At 42.1% G+C, this 23,287-nt stretch overlaps 1 protein-coding gene across 1 annotated transcript; it reads left to right on the top strand.

Moving 5' to 3' along the window:
• Positions 1-1,762: 1,762 nt before the first annotated feature.
• Positions 1,763-5,729, top strand: LOC130990511 (uncharacterized). The gene is made up of 3 exons (XM_057914741.1): positions 1,763-3,285; positions 3,463-5,558; positions 5,713-5,729. Exons 1-3 carry the CDS (start codon positions 1,763-1,765, stop codon positions 5,727-5,729), a joined length of 3,636 nt encoding a protein of 1,211 aa, XP_057770724.1.
• The last annotated feature ends 17,558 nt before the right edge of the window (positions 5,730-23,287 follow it).

The following is a 23,287-nucleotide window of genomic DNA, read 5'->3' as shown; positions in this document are numbered from 1 at the left end:
TGCGTCAGGCGCTGGGGACTCCTCTGTTGTCCACTATCCCCGCTGCAACTCCTCTGGCAGGAGCGCTCATTCCACAGGGGACTGAAGCCCCGCCTCCCACGGTTCAGGAGATGAACAACCAACTCACTGAAGCACAGGCCCCGCTGCTGAGGGAGATACAAAGGGTTCCTGCTGACAAGGAAGTGGAGAAAAGGCCGGAGGGGAGTCGAGTCAGGCTTAATAGTGTTGTTAGACGGGAGGGGGTTGATGAGTCTGATAGTCAATCCGTCTCGCTCGTGTTCGAGGAGGAGAGGCCGAAGGAGAATGCACGACTGAAAAACCAAGTGTCGCAACTAAAACACCAGCTTGAGGACCTGGAGAATTCACTGAGGGAGAAGTCCCAGAGGGACGGCCGAGCCCAGAGGTCAGAAAAGTCTCATAGGGCAGAGAAATCGCATCGATCAGAGAGATCCCATCGTTTAGAGAAATCACGTTATATAGAGAGGTCAGAGGAACGGGAGCTGGAGTATTCCTCTGGCAGGCCAGGGCGCAAGGGTCACAAGCGCCCCCACGCTCACGACTCCCCGAGGGACAGACGGGAACATGGGAGAGATAGGGAGGACAAGAGGGCTAAAACGTCAAGGTTCCATCCCATCAACAATCGCAGTCCGTTCTCCGATGACATCCTAGCGGATACCCTGCCGCAAAGCTATAAACTCATTTCTCTGGACTACGACGGTACCACTGACCCGGAAGTACATCTCAACCGGTTTGAGGGATTGGTTACCTTGCACATGTACACTGAGGGCATCAAATGCCGTATTTTCTCCACTACGCTGACTGGCCCAGCCCAGTTGTGGTTTGGGACGCTGGCCCCAAATTCCATCCACTCTTTTGAGGAGTTACAAACACGTTTTCTGAGGCAGTTCGCGAGCTCGCGAAGAGTAGGGAAGTCAGCCCTTTCTCTGATGGATATCAAACAGGACCAGAATGAAACACTGAGGGAATATACTGCCAGATTCAACTTAGCCGCTCTGGAGGTGCCAGAGGCGGAATCTCAAATTAAGAATTGCGCTTATGTCAGAGGACTAAAGCCAGGCCTATTCTTCGAAGAACTACAAATTAGGCCGGCTAAGGACTTCGACGACATCATGTCTCGACTACCGGGGTACTTACAGTTGGAGGATGTCAGGATGGCTCGGAAAGCGGAAAATGATAAGCACAAAGCCAAAAGGGCCGAGGAAGCACCAGAGAGACAGCGGCATCAGGATAGGGCACCGTTTAGAGGGTTGCCTCCAAGGGTACTGCCACCCCAGGGAGAGATGCCACCCCGACAACAGTGTACGGTGAATGAAGTCACACGATTCACTGAGTACACGCCCCTGAACAGACCACAGGAGGAGATTTTTCACTTGATAAAAGGCCAACCATTTTTTAGGGCACCAGGAACTTACCGGGATGGGCCGCCACAGGAGGGGCCCAACAACAAGCTATGCGAGTATCATAACGCTTACGAACATCACACCAAATTCTGTGGACATCTTAAGCATCAATTGGAACTACTAGTGCGTCAGGGTAACCTCGTCAATTCATCGCCAGAGGAAACGAGGGCCAGAGGCGGAACCAGGGAAATGATCAGAGGGATCACAGGGATAAGAGGGATCATCGAGATCAGAGGGATCAAAGAAATAATCGGGACCAACGGCAGAAAGGTAACCGTGACAACAGAAGGGAGCCAGCGCAGGGACGGAAACCTCCTTTCCTGCACCCGAGGGAGGTACACATGATCTTCGGGGAGAATGGGATGCCAACATCCAATAGAGCCAAAAAGCAAGTTGTGCGCGCTTTGAAAGCAGGGTACTACCCTAACCAAGTAATGGGAATTACAAGTGCGGCGAAGGAGCCAACAATCAGTTTCGGGGCCGAGGATCTTAGAACCCTCATGTATCCGCATGACGACGCACTGGTCTTTACGACGAATATAGCGATGTGCAGGGTCCATCGCGTGTTCGTGGATTCGGGAAGTGCAGTGAACATCTTGTATCTCGAATGCCTCCAGAAAATGGGAATCGAAGCTAATATCGAGCCAACGAATTCTCCTCTGTTTGGATTTGGTGGGGAGATTGTCATGCCTTTGGGCTTTGTGGAGTTGCCAGTCACACTGGGCAGAGCGGACGCTTGCAAGAACATGATGACACGATTCCTGGTAGTGGATATGCCCAGCCCTTCCTACAATGTAATACTGGGACGTCCTGCTCTGACGGCCTTCAGAGCGGTTATATCCATGTTTCACCTCAAAATGAAATTCCCCCTCGGGGACGGGAGAGTGGGAGAAGTATGGGGAGATCAGAGGGTGTCAAAGGAATGCCATGTCAAAATGTTATCGCACTCGTCTGGGCAGAAGAGAGAAAGAGTAACAGAGGGACCGGATACGCGGAAGAAGGGGAAAGTGGGCGAAGTACATGCCCCAGCAGAGGAACGACAGGAGTTGGCGGGCCTATTGAAAGACAGGGATAGCATAGAGAATATCGCTCTGGTTTCCACCAGCGATGTTTGCAACATGATTGAGTTATTTCCAGGGAAGGAGGGCTTCCAGACCAAAATTGGGTCTTCTATGAGCGATCAGGTCAGAGAAGAGCTCATTAGCTGCCTGCGGAGAAACGCGGATGTGTTTGCATTTAGAACCGCTGATTTAAAGGGAATAGACAGAGGGCTGAGAGAGCATTGCCTTAACGTGGATCCTAGAGTTAAGCCAGTGAAACAACGAATGAGGAATTTTGGGGCCGAGAAGGACGCTGCAATCAGAGAGCAGGTCCAAGGGCTGTTGGAAGCAGGGCACATTGAGGAGGTGCAATATCCAGAATGGATTTCGAATGTTGTGATGGTACCAAAGAAAACAAATACTTGGAGGATGTGTGTGGACTTCAGAGACTTGAACGCTGCTTGCCCAAAGGACCACTATCCTCTGCCGAGGATTGACCAGCTGGTGGATTCCACTTCGGGATGCGCCTTACTATCTATGATGGATGCGTATCAGAGATACCATCAAGTTAAAATGAACAGAGGGGATATTGCCAAAACGGCCTTCGCCGTCTGCTGTGGGGTTTATGGCTGGAGGAGTATGCCATTTGGCTTGAAGAATGCGGGGGCCACATATCAGCGAATGATGGAAAAAATCTTCAAGGAACAGCTCTCTAAGAATATCTCGGTTTATGTGGATGACATGCTCGTGCGGAATGTCAGGGTGGAGGACCATGTCTCCGATCTGGAGGAGATCTTCACAGTGATCAGAAAACACCGGCTCATGTTGAATCCAGCGAAATGCACCTTTGGAGTCACCACAGGGAAATTCTTGGGCTACAAAGTTACTCCCGCAGGGATTGAGGTCAACACGGAAAAAGTCAAGGCTATTATGGACATGACACCACCCAGAGGGATCAAAGAAGTGCAGACTCTGAATGGGCGTATCACTGCCCTGAGCAGGTTTATCTCACGGTCGGCAGAGCGCAGCATGCCGTTCTTCAAAATCTTGAGGAAGGGAACTAAATTCTTGTGGACAGCGGAATGTCGAGCGGCATTTGAGGATCTCAAAGTGTATCTAGCAAAGCTCCCGACTCTGACCAAGCCGGTCCCGGGAGAAACATTGTATCTGTACATAGCAGTGGGGGAGGACGCAATCAGCTCTGTGCTTATCAGAGAGGAGGGAAGTCACCAGAAACCCATCTACTTCGTCAGCCGAATCATCCAGGGTCCTGAGTTGAATTACACAGAAATCGAGAAGGCTGCTCTGGCGGTCATGGTCACGGGAAGAAAATTGAGACCCTATTTTTTATCACATCGGGTAGTGGTGCGCTTTGCTCTACCTTTTAGACAAGGGTTGGGGCGACCGGATTTGTCGGGAAGAATGGTCAAGTGGGCCGTGGAGTTGGGGGAGTATGACGTGGAGTATGAGCCGAGAACGGCAATCAAAGCACAAGCTTTAGCGGATTTCATACAAGAAACAACTCGTCGTCCTATGCCAGAGTTTTGGGTTGCTTTCGTGGATGGGTCAGTAACAAATGAGGGATGTGGAATCGGGGTGTACATCGTCTCACCAGGTTATGGGATATATCAATTCGCTATTAAATTCACCTGCCGAATGTCGAACAATGAGGCTAAGTATGAGGCTGTGGTCAGAGGGGCGCATATCCTGTCGGAACTCAAGGCTGACTGTGTTATCATCAAGACAAACTCCCAGTTAGTAGCTCAACAATTGTCAGGGGCTTATAATGTCAAGGATCAGCGGATGAAGGCGTACCATTGCAAAATCAGCGAGATGAGAGACAAGTTCATGGAGTTTAAAATCGAACAGATTTCTCGAGACGAGAACACAAAAGCGGATTTATTGGCGCGCATGGCCAGCGCGGTGGAACAAACGTGGAATGATGAGATCATTTTACTCTGTGATACCAGAGAAATGGGGACTTCACAGGTTTTCTCAGTGGAAATCGGGGACGACTGGTGGGCTCCAATTATGCACTTTCTTAAGACAGGGGAGCGGCTGAACAGAGAATCCAATCAGAGGGCTCGCTACGAGAATTACTGTTTAATCAACGATCAACTCTACAAACGATCTTTCACCCAACCTTTGTTAAAATGCTTATCTCCAGAGGAGGCTAACTTTGCTTTGAAAGAAATTCATGCAGGTTGCTGTGGTGGTCACACGGGATTCCGAGATCTCGTACGCAAAATCATTCGGGCAGGGTTTTATTGGCCTAACATCAACAAAGAGGCCAGGGAATTCGTCCGCAAGTGTGAGGCTTGCCAGAGACATGCCGGGAGAATCAACATTCCAGGGGAAACTATGGGCGTTATGTACGCTGCATGCCCATTCGACAAGTGGGGCATCGACATAGTCGGGAAACTGCCCACAGCACCAGGGGGCAAATGTTTTCTCCTTGTAGCGGTGGACTACTTCTCTAAGTGGGTCGAGGCTGAGGCCATGGGGAAAATCGATGAGGTGACTGTGGAGCGCTTCATTTGGCGGAATATATGTTGCAGATTTGGAGTCCCAAGGATCATCATTGTGTCGGACAATGGAACCCAGTTTATAGGGCAGCGAATTGCGGATTTCTGTGACCGGATGGACATCACCCAACGATTCGTCTCGGTGGCTCATCCACAAGCGAACGGTCAAGTGGAGCTGGCTAACAGGACAATATGCGATGGGATTAAGAAGAGGCTGAATCAAAGCAGAGGTAAGTGGGTCGAGGAGTTGGACACTGTACTTTGGGCTTACCGCACTAGCCCAAAGACAACCACTGGCGAAGCACCATTCACTCTGGTGTATGGATCTAATGCGGTGATACCAGCGGAGGCAAGGTTGGAGTCATATCGGATTACAACCTACAACACTGAGCACAATGCTGAACTCCGCCGAGCAGAGCTGGATTTGGTGGAAGCACAGAGGGATGAGGCCCGGGTCAGAGCAGCAAAATACAAGAGCATCATCAAGGCAGGATATGACAAGAGGGTCAGAGCGAGGAAATTATCCAAAGGCGTCCTGGTCCTTAAACGAGCTGATGCATTAAAGGCAGTGGGCAAGTTCGAAGCCAATTGGGAAGGCCCGTTCATCATCACAGAGGTCTTGGGTGGTGGAGCGTACACATTGTCGGATCCAGACGGCAGAGCTCTCCCCAGGCCATGGAATATCAACACTCTCAAAAAGTTCTATGTATAACTGCTACTCAGCAGGAATGATGAAATTGTAGACCGAATACTCTTTTTCCCCACAGGGGTTTTAACGAGGTTCGGGGCCATGATATCAATAAAATTGGATACGTGGTTCTAGGGAATTTCCCGGTGTTGTCTCGTGTATTTTTCATTATCGTTTTTTCACATTGCATATTTTACTTAACATGTTCATGCAGAGGCATTGCACATGTCACCAGAGGGGGGAGTAGGGTGTATACCCGTAGTCCCCAATTTAAAAATTCAAAATTTCATCTCAGCAAGTCAAGGGAAAAGCAGAGGGATCATTGCTATCGTAAGCCGCGAAAGTTGGTGGCACCCCCCGGGTCCTCCATGCTCCGCGCAGAGGGATCATTGCTATCGTAAGCCGCGAAAGTTGGTTGCACCCCCAGGGTCCTCCATGCTCCGCGCAGAGGGATCATTGCTATCGTAAGCCGCGAAAGTTGGTTGCACCCCCAGGGTCTTCCATGCTCCGCGCAGAGGGATTATTGCTATCGTAAGCTGCGAAAGTTGGTTGCACCCCCAGGGTCTTCCATGCTCCGCGCAGAGGGATTATTGCTACCGTAAGCCACGAAAGTTGGTTGCACCCCCAGGGTCTTCCATGCTCCGTACATGGTGTTCTCTTAATCGTAAGCCGCGAAAGTTGGTTGCGCCACTCGGGCCCTCCATGCTCCGCGCAGAGGTTGCACTTAATCATAAGCCGCGAAAGTTGGTTGCACCCCCCGGGTCCTCCATGCTCCGCGCAGAGGTTGCACTTAACCGTAAGTCACGAAAGTTGGTTGCACCCCCCGGGTTTTCCATGTTCCGTGCAGGGTGTTCTCTTAATCGTAAGCCGCGAAAGTTGGTTGCACCCCCCGGGTCCTCCATGCTCCGCGCAGAGGTTGCACTTAACCGTAAGCCACGAAAGTTGGTTGCGCCCCCCGGGTTTTCCATGCTCCGTGCAGGGTGTTCTTTTAATCGTAAGCCGCGAAAGTTGGTTGCACCCCCCGGGTCCTCCATGCTCCGCGAAGAGGGTTACTATTTAATCGTAAGCCGCGAAAGTTGGTTGCACCCCCCGGGTCCTCCATGCTCCGCGCAGAGGGTTACTATTTAATCGTAAGCCGCAAAAGTTGGTTGCATCCCCCGGGTCCTCCATGCTCCGCGCAGAGGGTTACTATTCAATCGTAAGCCGTGAAAGTTGGTTGCACCCTCCGGGTCCTCCATGCTCCGCACAGAGTGCTCGAGCTTGGATGGGAAGCAGCAAAGGAATGCTCGGATGGGAAGCAACAAAGGAATGCTTGGATGGGAAGCAGCAGCAAAATCCTCGCCAGAGGAATCAGCGAAATCCTCGCCAGAGGAGTCAGCGAAATCCTCGAAATAGGAATCATAAAAATCCCAGAGAGGAAGATCAGAGAAACGCTTGGAACAAGCACAACGGGCCAAACCAAGGACGTTCCCAGCAGAGGAGTCACTCAGACTTCAACAAAAATAGAAATCATACCCTACCTTACAAAAATATACACCACAGTTGGAGATCTGGGAATGCAAGCTCAACATCAACAAGCAACAAAAATAACACAAAGCACGAAGGAAAGCAGGAGCAGCACAAAAATCCAAAGGCGAGTCAAATGGTGAAGAAGTTTCATTCAGAAATGCCAAAGAGGCAAGCTATACATCAAACGCCAGAGATAAGTATTAAGTTTTTACAAATTAAAAAGTTACAAGAATGTTCGTCAAGTCAAAAAAGGGAGATTAGGGCCATCAGGGAGGAGGAACGGAGGAGTCTGGAGCAGTATCAGAGGGCTTAGAGGCAGCAGCAGCAGAGGGATCCGGGACAAGGGCAGGGACAGCAGAAGACTTGGGAGCGGTGGAAGCTCCACCAGAGGAACCACCTACTTCAAGCACCGGCAATGTCTCAGAGAATTGCACCGGGGGCAGACGTTGCTCCATGTTCAACAACTTTATTGCCTCAGAAATATACGCATCCTTGTTTTGGTACAAGGCATAAAGTTGTCCCACGGCGTCTGCTGAGGAGGCAGTATCCTCGAAGGCGGAGGTCTTCAAGCCAGAGGGCAGCGGGGGCTCCATGCGGAACTGAGCAAGGCTGTGGGGGCCAGCACCAGATCCACCTCTCAGTTTTTCCACAAATTTGGCCAGAGTTGCGCAAAATGAGGGCTGGTACTTCGGGGAGGAAAACGCCGGACCAGGATAAACCCCAAAGGCGAATTGGGGGATGGCTTTATTCAAGACCGGGTACCACCACGCGGGCTTTGCTGGGGCCTTAGCATCAATCCCCAATATCCTGTTGAGGTCCTCGTCCTTGATATGATCCATCAAGGCCCTCATGTCCAGAGTCGCGATCTGTTCCTTTGACGCTCCTACCATCTCCGCCGCTTTCGTGGATATCTCTCGTATAATGTGGGCGAAAATGGGTGCAAACCCCTCCAGGTAGTCGGGATGCTTCTGGAAAGCTGTAGAGTGCCCTCCAACATGAAATCCAGGAACCGCTGGCCCTGGGGAGAGACAAAGAATTCCAGGCGTTGGTCCCTGGCCCCCAATGCATAACCCCGCACCTGGGCATCTTCACACGCCTTTTTCCACTGGCGGCAAGTGTCCTTATGCTCCCGCTGGTACGTTTCCCGGAATCGGTAAGGTTGTCATAACCCTCCTTTTTAGTCGTGGCCAGCTCAGAGACCAGGGACACCTTTTCCACTTCTAGCTCAGCGACGCGAGCCAGAGAAGCCGCAGCCTCCGCCTCAGCCTTGCTAAGACGCTCCACTACGCTGGCAACATCGTCGTCACGCTTGGCTACGGCCTCTTGCTCCTTTTCTCTCTCCTTTTCCAATGCATCATAATCTTGGATGTACTGGATGGCCCTCCAGAGTCGGGACTCCACCTGCAAGAAGTAAAGCGAGTAATGGCAGACCAGAGAAATAACTTTTCGCCAGAAAAATCAAGAGGTTAGTAATTTAATCTTTAAACAAAAATACAAAGTGCAGGATACCTGAAGAGCCAACTGGCCAAGATGGCTGGCCAAAGTCTCTCGTTTCAATTTCCCTACCACCTCCTTGTCCTTCGAGTGGACACGGGCAGATAGGGCTTCAACAAACTGCTGTCCCGATAAACTTGAAATTGGACCAGGAACAGTCACTTCTGGCTCCTCAGCGGGATGGGCTGCAACCTTACCTTTGCCCTTTTTGCTAGCAGATGAGAGATCCCCCGAGCCACCAACGGACTTCTTCGCTGGTTCCACGGACTTGCTGGCCTTCTTCAGGCCCTCTTGTTTTTCCTTCTCGCCCACAGAGATCAGAGAGCCCCTTTTCCTCTTTTTTGTGAGCCCGGAAGTGGCGATCTCTGGGACCGAGTCGGGAGAAGGGACGTCATCAGTAATGTCCACAACAAGGACATCTTCTTCACCAGTACCGGATACTCCACCAGTACCGGAACATCTGCGTCTATGAATAAGGCCACCGACATCAACCTCCGGATCCTCCGAGCTGAACGTGCGCAGGACCTCCTTTTTCTTCCCCTTACCAGGGCGAGAGCCTTGGGAAGGGGTGTCCATCCCAGGAGTCTCTGTCACCGGGTGAGAGGTGTCCACCTCGGGCCTGGTTGGTTGTTCTAAAGGGCCTGTACGGGAGTCAGAACCTCCCGAACCACATCCCCCGCTGCGGGTGGGAGAAGCAGCGGCAGCCAGATCTAGCCCGCACTTGGTCCTCCAAGCCATGTCTGCAAATAAAAAATTCTACACTATTAGAATCAGGGTAACAAAAGTCAATATATTTTCTAACACATATTTTTTACCTATTGATGCCTGTGGATACAGGGGAAATAAGCCATTGGCTGCCAAAGCCGAATTGTTTTCGGCAAGAGATCTACATTCTAAGGGTCGGGCGTTGTTTATGGCATTGAGTCGGGCTATAACCCCCAGGTCAAATCCGGAAGGGGCATCCAGAGAGGCTGGTTTGTAGGTGGTCCGTGGGCTATGCCATTCTAGCTCCAGGGCGCCGTGGTCGCGCCAGGAGCCAATAAGGCTGCGCACGTAACAATATTGGTTTAAAAAACCTTTGTCAAAAGAATTTAGAGAAGAAAGGAAGGTAGTAGGATATTTCTGAAGACCAGCAAAGCTATACAGGGGACTGCCCTGCATACGGAGAGACTGGGTCTGAAAGAACAATTTGGCGGTATCCCCAACACCGTGGGCTCGGCATAGAATGTGGAAGGCATATAACCTCCGGATGGCAGAGGGGGTGATTTGATAGAAAGGGATGCGATAATGGTTGCAAACCTCAACCAAGAGAGCAGGGGGAGGAAGCCTTAGGCCAGCATCTATCTGGGCTTTCCAAATGGCCGTTGTTTTAGGATCGCGCAATCTCTCAGGGGGCGTTGAGGCTTTGGAGAAGGCTAGGAATTTTAGGCCTTCGGGACGACGACACTTGTTCCTCATCTTTTCCATCTCTGCGACACCAAGGCGAGATTCGGGAACAGGCTTAGGAGGTTGGGGTGCTTTTTTAGTTCTCTTTTTAGGCTTGGAGGGACGTGGAGTAGCCTGAGAATCGTATGAGGCGGAGGGGGAAGGAAGGTCTACGAGATCCTGGGGCTGGGGAGAGGAAGACGAAGAACCTTGAGGAGAGGGAGAAGGCGACCGCGAGGGTTGGGGAACGGAAGTGGAGGCCATTGTCGGAATTTTCAAAGCCTAGGGTTTCTAACACGCTCAATTAGAGCACCAACAATTATACAACTACGCTACAACTAATTACAAATATCGGGAGAGGGGGATACGCGAGTTACCTAAGTCAAAGAAAGATCGACTGTAAATACCGGAACGGAAGGGTCGCAGGAAATGCGCCGAAACAGGGAGAGGATAGCCGGAAATCGCAGACGAAGGAATTCGGAAAAACTGAAGAAGATGAATAGTGGAAAGTAAAAATTCAAAACTGAATATGTAACGTACGCGGGCAGCTACCAGTATACGGGATGAACGACACGTGGCCTTAAAAAGCAATTGACGGTCGAGGATTTCTACGGGGAGGCGAAAGGACGCGAAGGCTGAAAAAGTAACCTTGGGATACGGAAAAAGCACTGTAGAAAGAGCAGGCATTTAATGCTGGTGACGTCATCCACGCGGGCGAATCCTCTGACTAGTTGCACCATTCCAGAGCGAACTAGTCAGACCAGAGGGGGGAGTAGCAAAAATTCCAAAGAAAAATTTACAGGGCTTACCTTTGCTTTCTTACAATATTAAGAACTTTTATGTCTTCATGATTTGCAGGGATCAAGGAAAACAGCACAGCGCTGGTTTTAACATTACTTCGCTGGTTGAACACGAAGAATACCCGGTTCAACCAGACTAGAGGGGGGAGTAGTTGATGAGGAGTAATATATGTAGAGCAGAGGAATCTCTTTACCAGTGGTATTACGGAGAGCAGCGAGGTAGCTTTCATCAGAGGAAGCACACCCGCCAGAGGAACCGTCCTCGCCAGAGGAGCCACCCTTGCCAGAGAAACCACACTCGCCAGAGGAGCCACTTTCGTCAGAGAAGCCGCCTTTGCCAGAGGAACCACTTTCTCCAGAGAAGCCGCCTTTGCCAGAAGAATCATCAGAAGCGCGGGGAAATCTCCCGCGTAAAGACGAATTTACCATCATACCCTCGACCATGCAAGGCACATGCTCGGACGCTGATTTTACTATTTTGCCCTCCTATGTAATCTATAAATAAGCCCTGAGCTCGTGCTTTGTAACCTACGTTATCTCTAATTCTCAATACAACAACAATTTTCTCTTGTGTTCTAGCATTCCAATTACGTCTTTGTTCTTCTCCGATCGATCAAACTAGGTATAATCCGCGTCGTTTCACCAAATATGTACTCCCTCCGTCCACGAAATAAACTCCCAATTGGGATTCGGCACGGAGACTAAGAAAGCTGAAAAATGTGGTGTAAAGGTAGTGTAAAAGACTAAAAGAGTAGTGTTTATGTATTGTGATTACTTTTACTAATCTTTAACTAACAATTTGATAATAATAATAATAATAATAACACCAAAAATAATAAGAATAAGAATAAGAATAATAACAATAATAATAATAATAACAATAAAAATAATAATAATAAGAATAATAAGGATAATAATAATAATAAGTTTAGGGGAGACTAATTACATAAGTAATGGTGGAATAAAGTAGGCCCAATAGATAAAAGTGTAGTAAATTTAAAAGCAAGAGATGGTATAATTGTCCAAAAAGCAGAATAGGAGTTTATTTCGTGGACAAATATTTAAGGGCAAGTAGGAGTTTATTTCGTGGACGGAGAGGGTATAATACATACTCCCTCCGTCCACTAATTCAAGGCCTACTTTCCTTTTTTGGTCCGTCCACCAACTCAATGCCTATATATTTTTAGTAAGTTTTATTCATATTTTAATTGGTGGGCCCCAATAAACAATACACTTTTTCTCCACTCAACTAATAAACAATATACTTTGTGGGTCCCTTTCTCCACTCAACCAATAAACAATTCATTTTGTGGGTCCCTTTCTCCACCCAACTAATAAAAATATATTTTTTCTTAAAACCCGTGTTTTGCCTCCTAGGTCTTGAATTAGTGGACGGAGGGAGTATTAAATATATTATTTAGTATATTTTATACCCCAAATAATTTAACTGTGAGAATAGAGTCTCCGATTCTCCACCCTCAAATTGTATTTGGGCTTGGGCGGTTGGCCCAATTCAAAGTTTTTTTTTTAAAATTGAGGGCCCAAATTGATTATTAAGAACAGATTAATCCTTTAAACTTAAACTTACAACTTAAACTCTTTAAGTATTGATTTATCTACTCTAATATATTCATGAAAGATAGGAGAAAAGATTATAAGTTTTAATATTTGGATGATATTAGTTCACTTTCGATGAAGCCTGTTGAAACAAAAAAACATACTTTCTTCGTCCACCAAAGATATGCCACAAATTTCTTTTTCGTCCGTCCACAAAAAATATGCCACATCCATTTTTAGTAGTAGGGTCCACACCATTCCACTCACATTTAAAGTGGGACCCTTACTCCACTATCAACTTCACTCACATTTTGTAGTGGTCAAAATTCGTCAACTTGGCTCAAGCCCAATTAACATGTCAAGCTGGACCAATGGGCCAAGCAACCCGGTCAATCTAGCCCGACAAACTTCGAACCAACTTGGATCGATAATGCGGCTAGCCCAATTACTTCAGAAAACTTATTCGTCAAACCCGATAAGTCATATTATACTTATTGTAAGATCAACATGGACCGACCCAAGTTGACTATCCCGCTTCAAGCCCAACTTGTCTAAACGGTCAGGCCGAATAATTCAGACTAAGCCTAAGCCCATCAAGCTAGCTCGCCAATCTGGCACGACCCTAAAAAGCCCAATTAGTCAAACAAATCGGTCCGTCTAGCCCGATAACCTATAGACCAACTTGAGTCCACAACCAAGCTGGATATATCGCATACGGCCCAATGGTTATTGTCAGCCTAGAATGACAAAGTTACAAGGCCCAGCCGTCAAACCCTAAAACACGTCTCCCACCAAGCTGACGCGATCAGACGGGTAAATCTTTGTGATTCCGTCCAAATCGCAACGACCTGGGAGATAAGGGCCTTGACGAGGCCATACTGTAGAAACCCTAGCGGCTGGATGTCCACTATATAAACAGCCCGACTAGGTCATCAAAAAGGGACAAAAAAAAAATCTTACTTGCTCTCGACTCCTTGAATTCTCTCTACTCCGCCGCCTAGCCAATTTGGCCGATCTCCACCTCCCATATTCCGTTATCACAACACACTGTCACCGTTTCCACCCTCCGACGCCGCTTACAGCCTGGAATAACCGCACACTCCAGCCTGCCTTTCTCTCTTATTTCAACTTGCTTATCATTCTATTTTGCTATTCCGTTACTGACTTGAGCGTCGGAGGCTCTACGGTCGACACCCCCACCCGGTGCTCAACCTAGGGCTCTTACGTGTTCTTGTGTTGACAGGTTGCTAGTGCCCAGTCTATCCGGACGTGCATACGTCAACTTCAATTGTAGATTTTAGCCTCTACACATTTTATTAAAACTCGTGCCGAAAGAAAAATGGCATATCTTTGGTGGACGGAGAGAGTATTAACTTATCCTTTAGTATTTTTTGCTAATTAAATTGATGTTGATTTTTTCGGTTGCCACTACAAGTATAGAGATATTTAGTATTTTTTGGAACGACTTATGTCAAGAATAAGTTGTGAAATAACATGAGAGATCAAGTTTTAAATGATTGTTTGGTCACTATCATTGAGAAATATATGTTTCTACGAGTTTCCGATAATGAGGTTGTCAAACGCTTTGAAGAAATGAAGACTCATCAAAAAATAAACTACATATATAGTAGTTATTTAATTTTCTTTTGTATCTAACATTAAAGTATCTTTTACACTTATGTTTATGAGATTATTTTTTCGTACTCCCAATTTAAAAATTTTGGATCCGCCACTGCTATATATATTGTATATCAATATATATTTGCGTATATGTGTAAATCTTTCATTTTTTCTTAAAGAAATTCTCCCAAAAATTAAATTTTCTCCTCCTCTTCTACTGAGAAGCCGCTTCCTATGAACGGGGCACCACCCTTCGCCAGCAACAACAGTAGCACCACCACCACCATCTCTCTCATCTCATGCTTCATCCGACAACAGTAATTACACTGTCATTCGTCGTTGACAACACCACCACCACCACAGCTGATCTTTCTATCTTTCCTCATCTCGTCCAATTGGTGAGCCGTGAGGAGCCGCAACTCTATACAATCCATCTCTCTCTCTCTCTCTCTCTGCCACACATTGGCAACGAGGCCACCGCCAGACTACTTCCTTCGTTCTCCCTTAGTTTCTACGAGTCGAACTACGTCTTGCACCAGAATGAAGCTTACCTCATTCGTTCTCCCTCATGTTTCATTTTTTGTGGTTTCTTTTTTAGTTTCACAACATTATTTATCGATCATTATTGATTTATTTGTGTTTTCTTCTTACATTGTCGTTGGTAGTGTGTTCGAAGAAAAAGGAAAAGACGGATCTCCATCCATGTTTCTGGCGTTGGTTGCTCCGCTTTCTGCCTGCAAACCACTGCTCTTCAGGAAGAGGTGCCGGGAGTATAAATAGATTTTTGCATGCAAACCACAGTTTTTTTATTTATTATTAAAACCACTACTTTTCTTTTTTTATCAAGCTTCTCGCTCTGTTTCTTCTTGCTTTTCGATTGTAATAGCTTTTTTCATTAGTTTTCTTACTATCTCTTTTCTATTTTTTGTAAAAAAAAAAATCCATGCATTTTCGAAGAAAGAGAATCGATTGGGAAAGAAACGGAAATCAGCTAGTATGGTTGGGTTATCTAATGACTGGCTTGCCAACCCTCTAGGAGCCATCGACGATTGATAACATGGTGGCCGAGTCCAATCATTTGGTGATGCCGAAGTCTTTCGTTAATTTATCTTCAATGATGACTCATGACTGCATGTCTCAAGTATTTGGCACTATGTAATGTTTTCCCCCAATTATTTAAAAACTTATATTTATTGATTTTGGGATGTTGCTACAGGATGTATGTGAGGGAAAATGAAATTATCTAGCTCTCCAAATACCTATTGCAAGGTAAAAGTTTTTTTTTTTTGTCTTTTTTAAAATGGTATTTACTCTTATTTCCTATATATGTATTTGCGGCGCCAATTTTATGTTTTTTATGTGTGGGGAAAATGCAGAGGGTGTGGTGTGCTATGCGAAGAAGGATTCCAATTTGGCAAAACCCCTCTAGATATAATTTTAATGCACATACTCATTTTATTCTGTCATTTTTTTTCGAGGTTCTCGCTTTTTTTTTTTTTCTATTTTGATTCTTCCAATTTCTCAATTTATTGTTATTGTGTTTGTCATTTTTTACTATTAAGCCAATTTTATGTTTTTTTTTTCTTTCCAGGATCAAAATAGCAATTACTATATATATGGCTTACTGGTTGTCAAACTATCATGCCCCGACTTTTAATTACGGATTAAAGGTTTAATTATGATAATTAGGGTTCTGCGTCCATTTAATAACATGCGAGGTTAATAAAATCTGATGAATTATCTATATAAATCTAAAAACAAACGAGCGAATCCTCTGAAAAATGCACTAAAACACGCACATTCCCGCTTAAAAAATTAGGATTACAATTTTTATATTATTCTACATTTTGCATGTGCTATCTGCATATGCATTAATTATAAATACAGTATTCATGACAGAGATAAAATTGTTTATATATATATATATATATACATATATATATATATATATATATATATATAGGGTGTGGTTCTAGAGAGAACTACATTATTTGTGAGAACGGGAGAACCATCAAATCTAATGCATTCACTGTAAAAATTAATGCATCCGCTGTTAAAATTAATGCACTCAAAAGAATAAAAAAAATGCTCCCTTCAGGATTCGAACCCAGGATCTGCATTCATCCAACAAGATGATGCATCCACCGTAGATCTTGATGATCGAATGGCTGAAAATGGTTCTCCGGTCTTCTTTTATTTATGGTTCTTTCCTGAACCTCTCTATATATATATATATATATATATATGTATATATACATATACATACGTAGGGGAGAGTTAGAATAAAAACACTCTTAAGTGTATAAAATATAAATGATTTTCAGCCCTTAGATCATCAAAATCTACGGTTGATTCGTAACCATGTTGGATGAATTCGTGGTCCTGAATTCGAATCCCAAAAGTAACAAAAATTTATTTTTCGCAATTCGTAACTATGTTGGATAAATTCGTACGTGTTCTACATAAAATTCGTACATTAAGAAACGTTTATATTTTATACACTTAAGAGTGTTTTTATTCTAGCCCACCCCTACACGTATATGTATAAATTTTTCATTTTCTGTCACATACAATTTTGGTTAGTTCAAAGAGAAAAGACAATTTTTGTATTTTTAAGAGAATAGACAATTTTTCTAGGTAAGTTTTATTTGGAGGAATATGATAACATGGTGCAAAATCGTTCCCTCACACCTTTTCATTTTTATTTTTTGCATTTTAGCACTGAAACACCACAATTAAAGCATACACAATTTCAACTTCCATATCTCAACTCTCCATAAATCTATGGATCTTTTTTAAATAATAACTATTACGTCCACTCGTGCGATACACGGCGATCATCAAAATAAAACGATATTTTAAATATAAATATTAAATATATTCAAAATATAAGAAAATTTGAATTATGTTTTTTTAAACAATATAATTCACACCAATTTCTCAAAAAATGTAGCTTGGTGCGTGAAAGAAGATGTAGCGCTTATATCTTCTTGGATCTGCGTTAGCGAAGATAGCAAACATGGAAAAAAAATCAAAAAGAGATGACGATATGGGAACATGTGCAGAAATGTATCAAGAAGCTAAAAAAGAAAATCCAGATGAGATCAACCCAAGGAATATTGAAAATGAAAGGTCATTTCAAACAATTTAATGAAAATGCAAATAAGTGGATTGCTGCTTGCAAAGAAGCAAATGCTAGAAAAAAGAGTGGAATGAGCCAGAAAGATATAAAGATGAAAGCTCACTGCCGTTACTATCAATGACAAATATTTTCAACAGAGACCCAATTGCACGGGTAGGCAAGGCATTTCACCACTACAAAAATGCATTGGAGCTATGAAGGTGTTGGCTTACGAGACCACAACCGATGTCGTTGATGAATACTTAGAACGAGTTCAAAAATCTCGAGAGATGCTATCATTTATTTCGTACAAGGTATCATTTCTTGCCTTAGTGACACATACCTTACAAGGCCTAATCAACAAGATTTACAAAGACTACTCTATGATAGGGAACAACATGGTTTCCCTAGTATGATTGGAAGTATTGATTGCATGCATTAGGAATTGAAGAATTGTCCTACTGCCTGGGCTGGTCAATATTTAAGAAGGGTGGAAAACCAAGAATCATTCTGGAAGCCGTTGCATCATAATCCCTTCGTTCCATAAAAACATGCATACTTTGGGACGACACAGGTTTTAAGAAATCCTGTAAAATGTAGTGTGAGTGGAGAAAGGGTCCCACATTGATTGTGATGTTTAGTGGGTGAATTATTACTATAAATGGGTTATGCATGTTTTTATGGGACAGACGAAAAAGGAAAACTATGCATATATTTATGGGACGGAGGGAGTATGGTTTATGTATATGACATGCGTTCTTTGGAACTCCACGTTCGTGCAATGATATTAATGTACTTCATCGATCTCCAATTTTTAGTGATATCTTAGAAGGCAAAACACCAAAGATAAGTTATGTGGCCAATGATCGTCAAAATGATAAAGCATATTATCTCAATGATGGCATATATCCTTCTTGTGCTGCATTGTCAAGACAATTGCAAGTCCAGTGCTCCGAAATCGCTCAATGTCAAGAGGCTGTAAAAAAAGAATGTCGAGAGAGCCTTTGGAGTTCTACAAGCTCGTTTGCATTTGTTCGACGTCCTTGTATCATTTGGGATATGATTTTTATGGGAAAAACTAGGATGACTTGTATCATCAAGTACAATATGATAAAAGAAGATGAACGAGACACATACCAAAACTATTATGATCCCATAAATTTTTTGATGGATCTACCTTAAGATAAAGATACATCTGTTCACTACTCAGCCGACAAAATTGCAACTCTGTCTAATTACATGGTCAACATGGATCAACTTCACAATCGAGAAGCTCACAATGCTCTTCAGAAGGACTTGATTGAGCACATATAGAAAAAATTTGGCACAACTAATTGAATATGTAATTTGCATCTATTGTAGTTGTAATTTAAATTTCCTATATGTATTTGTAATTTGCTTTATGTGTTAGGTCCCGGAAGGTCAGGAATATGTGTATAGGGGGAATACACCTATAAACTATTTTTCAAAACACAAAATAGAACAATCTTTTGAAGTTAACTGAAAGAGGAGACTTCAATTAAACAAAGGTTGAAGACTGATACTGAAGATGACTTCAGTTAAGCACGAGACTTTAACTGATATTCACGTAGAGCTTCAGTCTTGATTTAGAAATAGAGGAGTGTTATAAATCTTACTGATTATTTGAAGATTTAGCAATTAGACTAATAACATTGACAACGGAAAACTTTTACTATGAAATAGCCTTTGTGAGTTAACACGTTGTCAGATTAAGGTTTCACTTTGCGATTAATCAGTTTCAGTTAAGAACATGTTTGAGCATAGATAAGAAAGTAAGAACTGAAAGCGATAAAAGACAAAGAAATTTTTACGTGGTTCGGAATAATTTCCTACGTCCACGGTCAGTTGATCACACTGACAAACACTCTGGGCTTGCGCTTACGGGTGCACAGCAAACCTTACAACTGAAAATCAAAATTTCAGTACCAACACACTTGATTGGATTTCTCGCTCACTCTTAGCAAGCTAAGACACCACAATGCCTTTGCTAACGCTGGCTAAGATCTCTTGGAGTCAGAACACTAGTCTGAACTCCGCTCTACTCAAACACTCTTTTCGTTCAGTTGAAAGTAGGTTCGAAATACCAACTAGATCACAAAAAGCAGGCTCTCTGTAATCGGAACTTAGGCTTTGGCTATACAGTGTATTTGCCTTAAGATCTAAGAGAATATAGGTAATCAGTAGTCTGATTTTGGCTTTGTGTATTTTCTTCTTCGATTCAAACTTTGATGGCTTTGAATGGCTGAGTTGCAATTTCGGCAGCGCTTCAGCTTGTGCTTTTGAATCGGTGAAGATTGAAGTGATCCTCGATCTCTATTTATAGGAGAGGTCTTGAATAGATCCGTTGGCGGAGATGGTCTTCAAGAATTCATCCGTTGTGAGAGTAATTTGAATTTGGACTGAGGTTTCAATCTCCGATGTTCCTTGTTTGGTGAGAAACGATGTCTCAGGTACATGAGGTAAGGCGCCTCTGAAAAGTAATCACAAAAAATGAATGCTCTACAGAGAAAGGACGATCCTCTGTATCTCTGCATTTAATGCGGCTGTACTTGGAGTGCGTGACTTCCTTTAAACTTCTGGATATTCAGTCTGAGGAAGAATGTCAACTGATACTTGACTTTAGTATCAATCCGCTGAATCCTCGTAGCCAGCATTGATGAATCAGTTATGACTGATTCTTCAATTGAGAAACTCGTTCAGTCAAACATCCGTATTTGACTTTGCCTTTAATTGCAAACATCAGTTGAGTTCTTCAATCTTCAGTCTTTAGTCCTCCGGTCTTCACTAAACAAATTAGAAGGAGAACTCCAACACTTGAGTTCGAAAGGTTCTAGTCTATTACAAAGAAAACCTAAGGATTTTGGTATCATTAAAACTAGGGTTATGATATTTCATTAAGTTCCCAACATTATGTATTTTTAATTTTATTTAACTCTTATAATTTTTGTTTTATGATCAAGTAAATTTTGAATTTTAAAAATCATTTGTTTTTTCTCTATTTTTAAACTATTGTAAATACATTTAAAACTATTATGGCTAATGCATTTTAAAATTAAAGTCTATCTTTTTTATGAATGATAGAAATGATGGTAGCAATACTATAACGAATATTGTAAATAATAAAATATTCCTAAATATATAATATAATTAATTAAGAAGTTTTTTCTAAATTTATAAAGAATTCGAGCCCGAACATCATATATACGAACATCTAACGAGTCGAGCTCGAGTTCAAACTCGAATTCGATATTATCGAGAATCACCTGAGCCGAGCTCAAACCAAGCTCGAGTTTGGTAAGTAGATGACGAGTTAAGCTCGATCAACAAGATAAAAGCTTGTATTGAGCTCGAGCCGAGCTCGAACACCCAAATATTTAAACGAGCCGAATTTGAATTTACTTGTATTTGACTCGACTCGTTCACAGCCCTACTTACGAGGATAGTCTAAAGCACAAATGAATATACTAGTTCAATGGAAAAGACTATGGCCATATTTGTTTATCGGGAAAGTGTTATTAACTAGGAATGTTATTTCCAGGAAAATGATTCTGTGGTTCGAAATATCAAAAATAATAGTTAAGATTCTGAATTAATATCATTAATTAAATACAGATAATTAATCAATATATAAAATAATTAAATTATAATTTTAATATGCATTACAATTTTCTCTAATAATTTTTTTAGAAACAACAATGTACATTGTTAATGTTAACAAGGAGGAGTGGAGTGCTGGTGGTAGAGACTGTAGGTTTTTTGGGTGGTGGCAGCCGGAGCTTCGGTGCCAGGGAGTTTTATGTGCGGGCTTGTTGCAGCGGGAGTTTGGTCGAACACCTGGAGGGCGGAGATTGTTCTTTCTTGTTGATGAGGCTTGCTTGCTCTGTGTTTGGCGTGGTCGTTTCTTGTTGGGCAGATCGCGCAACCGGCACCTTCACGATGTTTTAGTTTTCGGCGACGGCTTCACTCCGGCCGAAACTATTAGCTCTTCGGTTTTTGCTTGGGTGGTAATCTCGGCGACGGAGTATAACCGGCCGTTGTTTTACCATTTTGGCTCTGATCTCGGTTTTGTGGTAAGCTCACGCCGACGACATCTAACCGGATGTGTTGCTTACTTTTGTTTGTCTGTTTTGTTCGAGCTAACGGCGACGGAGTCTAACCGGCCGTATAGCTTCCCTTTCGGGGCTACTTGGCGACGGCGTATAACCGGCCATTTGCCCATGTTCTGTCTTTTTTGCGGGGTGAGAGCCGGGTTGGTTTGGGGACGATGGTTAGGCCGGAGTTCCGGAAACTTACCCCTCCGCTTTCTCCCCCCTTCTTTTCGCTTTTTAGACGGGTACTCTTTTTCCTTTCTACGGTTTTTCCCTCTGGGTTTTCCGTAAAAAGGTTTTAACGAGGCTCGGCCCTTAGTCTGCTTTTCTTGTGCTTTCAAGGGTTTTAGGTTTTTTCTTTTCCTTTTTAATAAAATCGTAATTTAATATTAAAAAAAAAATGTTAGTTATATGATTCATAATTCTAAAATTAACTTCAGATTTTCTAATAATAATAATAATATACAACATAATGTATGATTCATAGTTTTAAAAAATTAAATTACGTTTTGCTTAAAGTAAATAATAATAATAATAATAATATTCAACATAAAATATGATTAATAGTTCTTAAATTAAGATTTGCTTAAAGAAATTGTATAATAATACTAATAATTATTATAATTAATAACATAAAGTATGATTCATAATTCTAATAATAAAATTATTACTTGCTTAAAATAAGTTATTAATTAATTAATCAATTAAATAATAATAATAATAATAACACAAAATACTTACTTAATAAAAATTATAATTTGTATTTATAAAATAATAAAAATAATATTAAATATGTATGTAAGTAGGAATCCTGAAAATGAGAAAAAAGAATACATAAAAAAATTTAAAGAATAAAAATTCTGAAAAGTTTCATTACTTTCTTGCTTTCAGGATTATTTTTATTTTTCATGTTTGATAAAAATTTAAACAAACACAAGAATTTAATATTTTGGAATATACTACTCCTTCCGTCCACGAAATAAACTCCTACCTGCCCTTAAATATTTGTCCACGAAATAAACTCCTACTTTGCTTTTTGGACAATTATACCCTTCCTTGCTTTTAAATTTACTACACTTTTATCTATTGGGCCCACTTTATTCCACCATTACTTATGTAATTAGTCTCCCCTAAACTAAACATTGTTGTTGTTATTATTATTATTATTATTATTATTATTATTATTATTATTATTATTATTATTATTATTATTATTATTATTATTATTATTATTATTATTATTATTATTATTATTATTATTATTATTGTTGTCGTTGTTGTTGTTGTTGTTGTTATTATTATTATTATTATTATTATTATTATTATCTTTATTATTCTTATTGTTGTTCTTGTTGTTGTTGTTGTTGTTATTATTATTATTATTATTATTATTATTATTATCCTTATTGTTATTATTATTATTATTATTATCTTTATTATTATTATCTTTATTATTATTATTCTTGTTATTATTATTATTATTATTATTATTATTATTATTATTATTATTATTATTATTATTATTATTATTCTTGTTGTTATTATTATTATTATTAACCTTATTATTTTTATTGTTGTTGTTGTTGTTGTTATTATTATTATTATTATTATTGTTGTTGTTGTTATTATTATTTTTATTATTGTTATTATTGTTGTTATTGTTGTTGTTGTTATTATTATTATTATTATTATTATTATTATTATTATTATTATTATTATTATTATTATTCTTGTTGTTATTATTATTATTATTATTATCCTTATTTTTATTATCCTTATTATTTTTATGGTTATTGTTGTTGTTATTATTATTATTATTATTATCAAATTGCTAGTTAAAGATTAGTAAAAGTAATAATAATACATAAACACTACCCTTTTAGTCTTTTACATCACATTTACACCACCTTTTTCAGCTTTCTTAGTCTCCGTACCGCACCCCAAGTGAGAGTTTATTTCGTGGACGGAGGGAGTAGTT

The sequence above is a fragment of the Salvia miltiorrhiza genome, chromosome 6, assembly GCF_028751815.1.
Source record: "Salvia miltiorrhiza cultivar Shanhuang (shh) chromosome 6, IMPLAD_Smil_shh, whole genome shotgun sequence".
Taxonomy (NCBI): domain Eukaryota; kingdom Viridiplantae; phylum Streptophyta; class Magnoliopsida; order Lamiales; family Lamiaceae; genus Salvia; species Salvia miltiorrhiza.
Note: the sequence above shows the minus strand (reverse complement) of the source record. Positions and strands in the feature narration are given on the sequence as shown.

Excerpts from the sequence above, each read along its gene's own strand:
- LOC130990511 (XM_057914741.1), top strand. The coding sequence starts at position 1,763 with ATGATCTTCGGGGAGAATGGGATGCCAACATCCAATAGAGCCAAAAAG. Across the intron at positions 3,286-3,462 it reads ATCAGAAAACACCGGCTCAT|GTTTATCTCACGGTCGGCAG; the intron begins GTTGAATCCAGC and ends TGCCCTGAGCAG.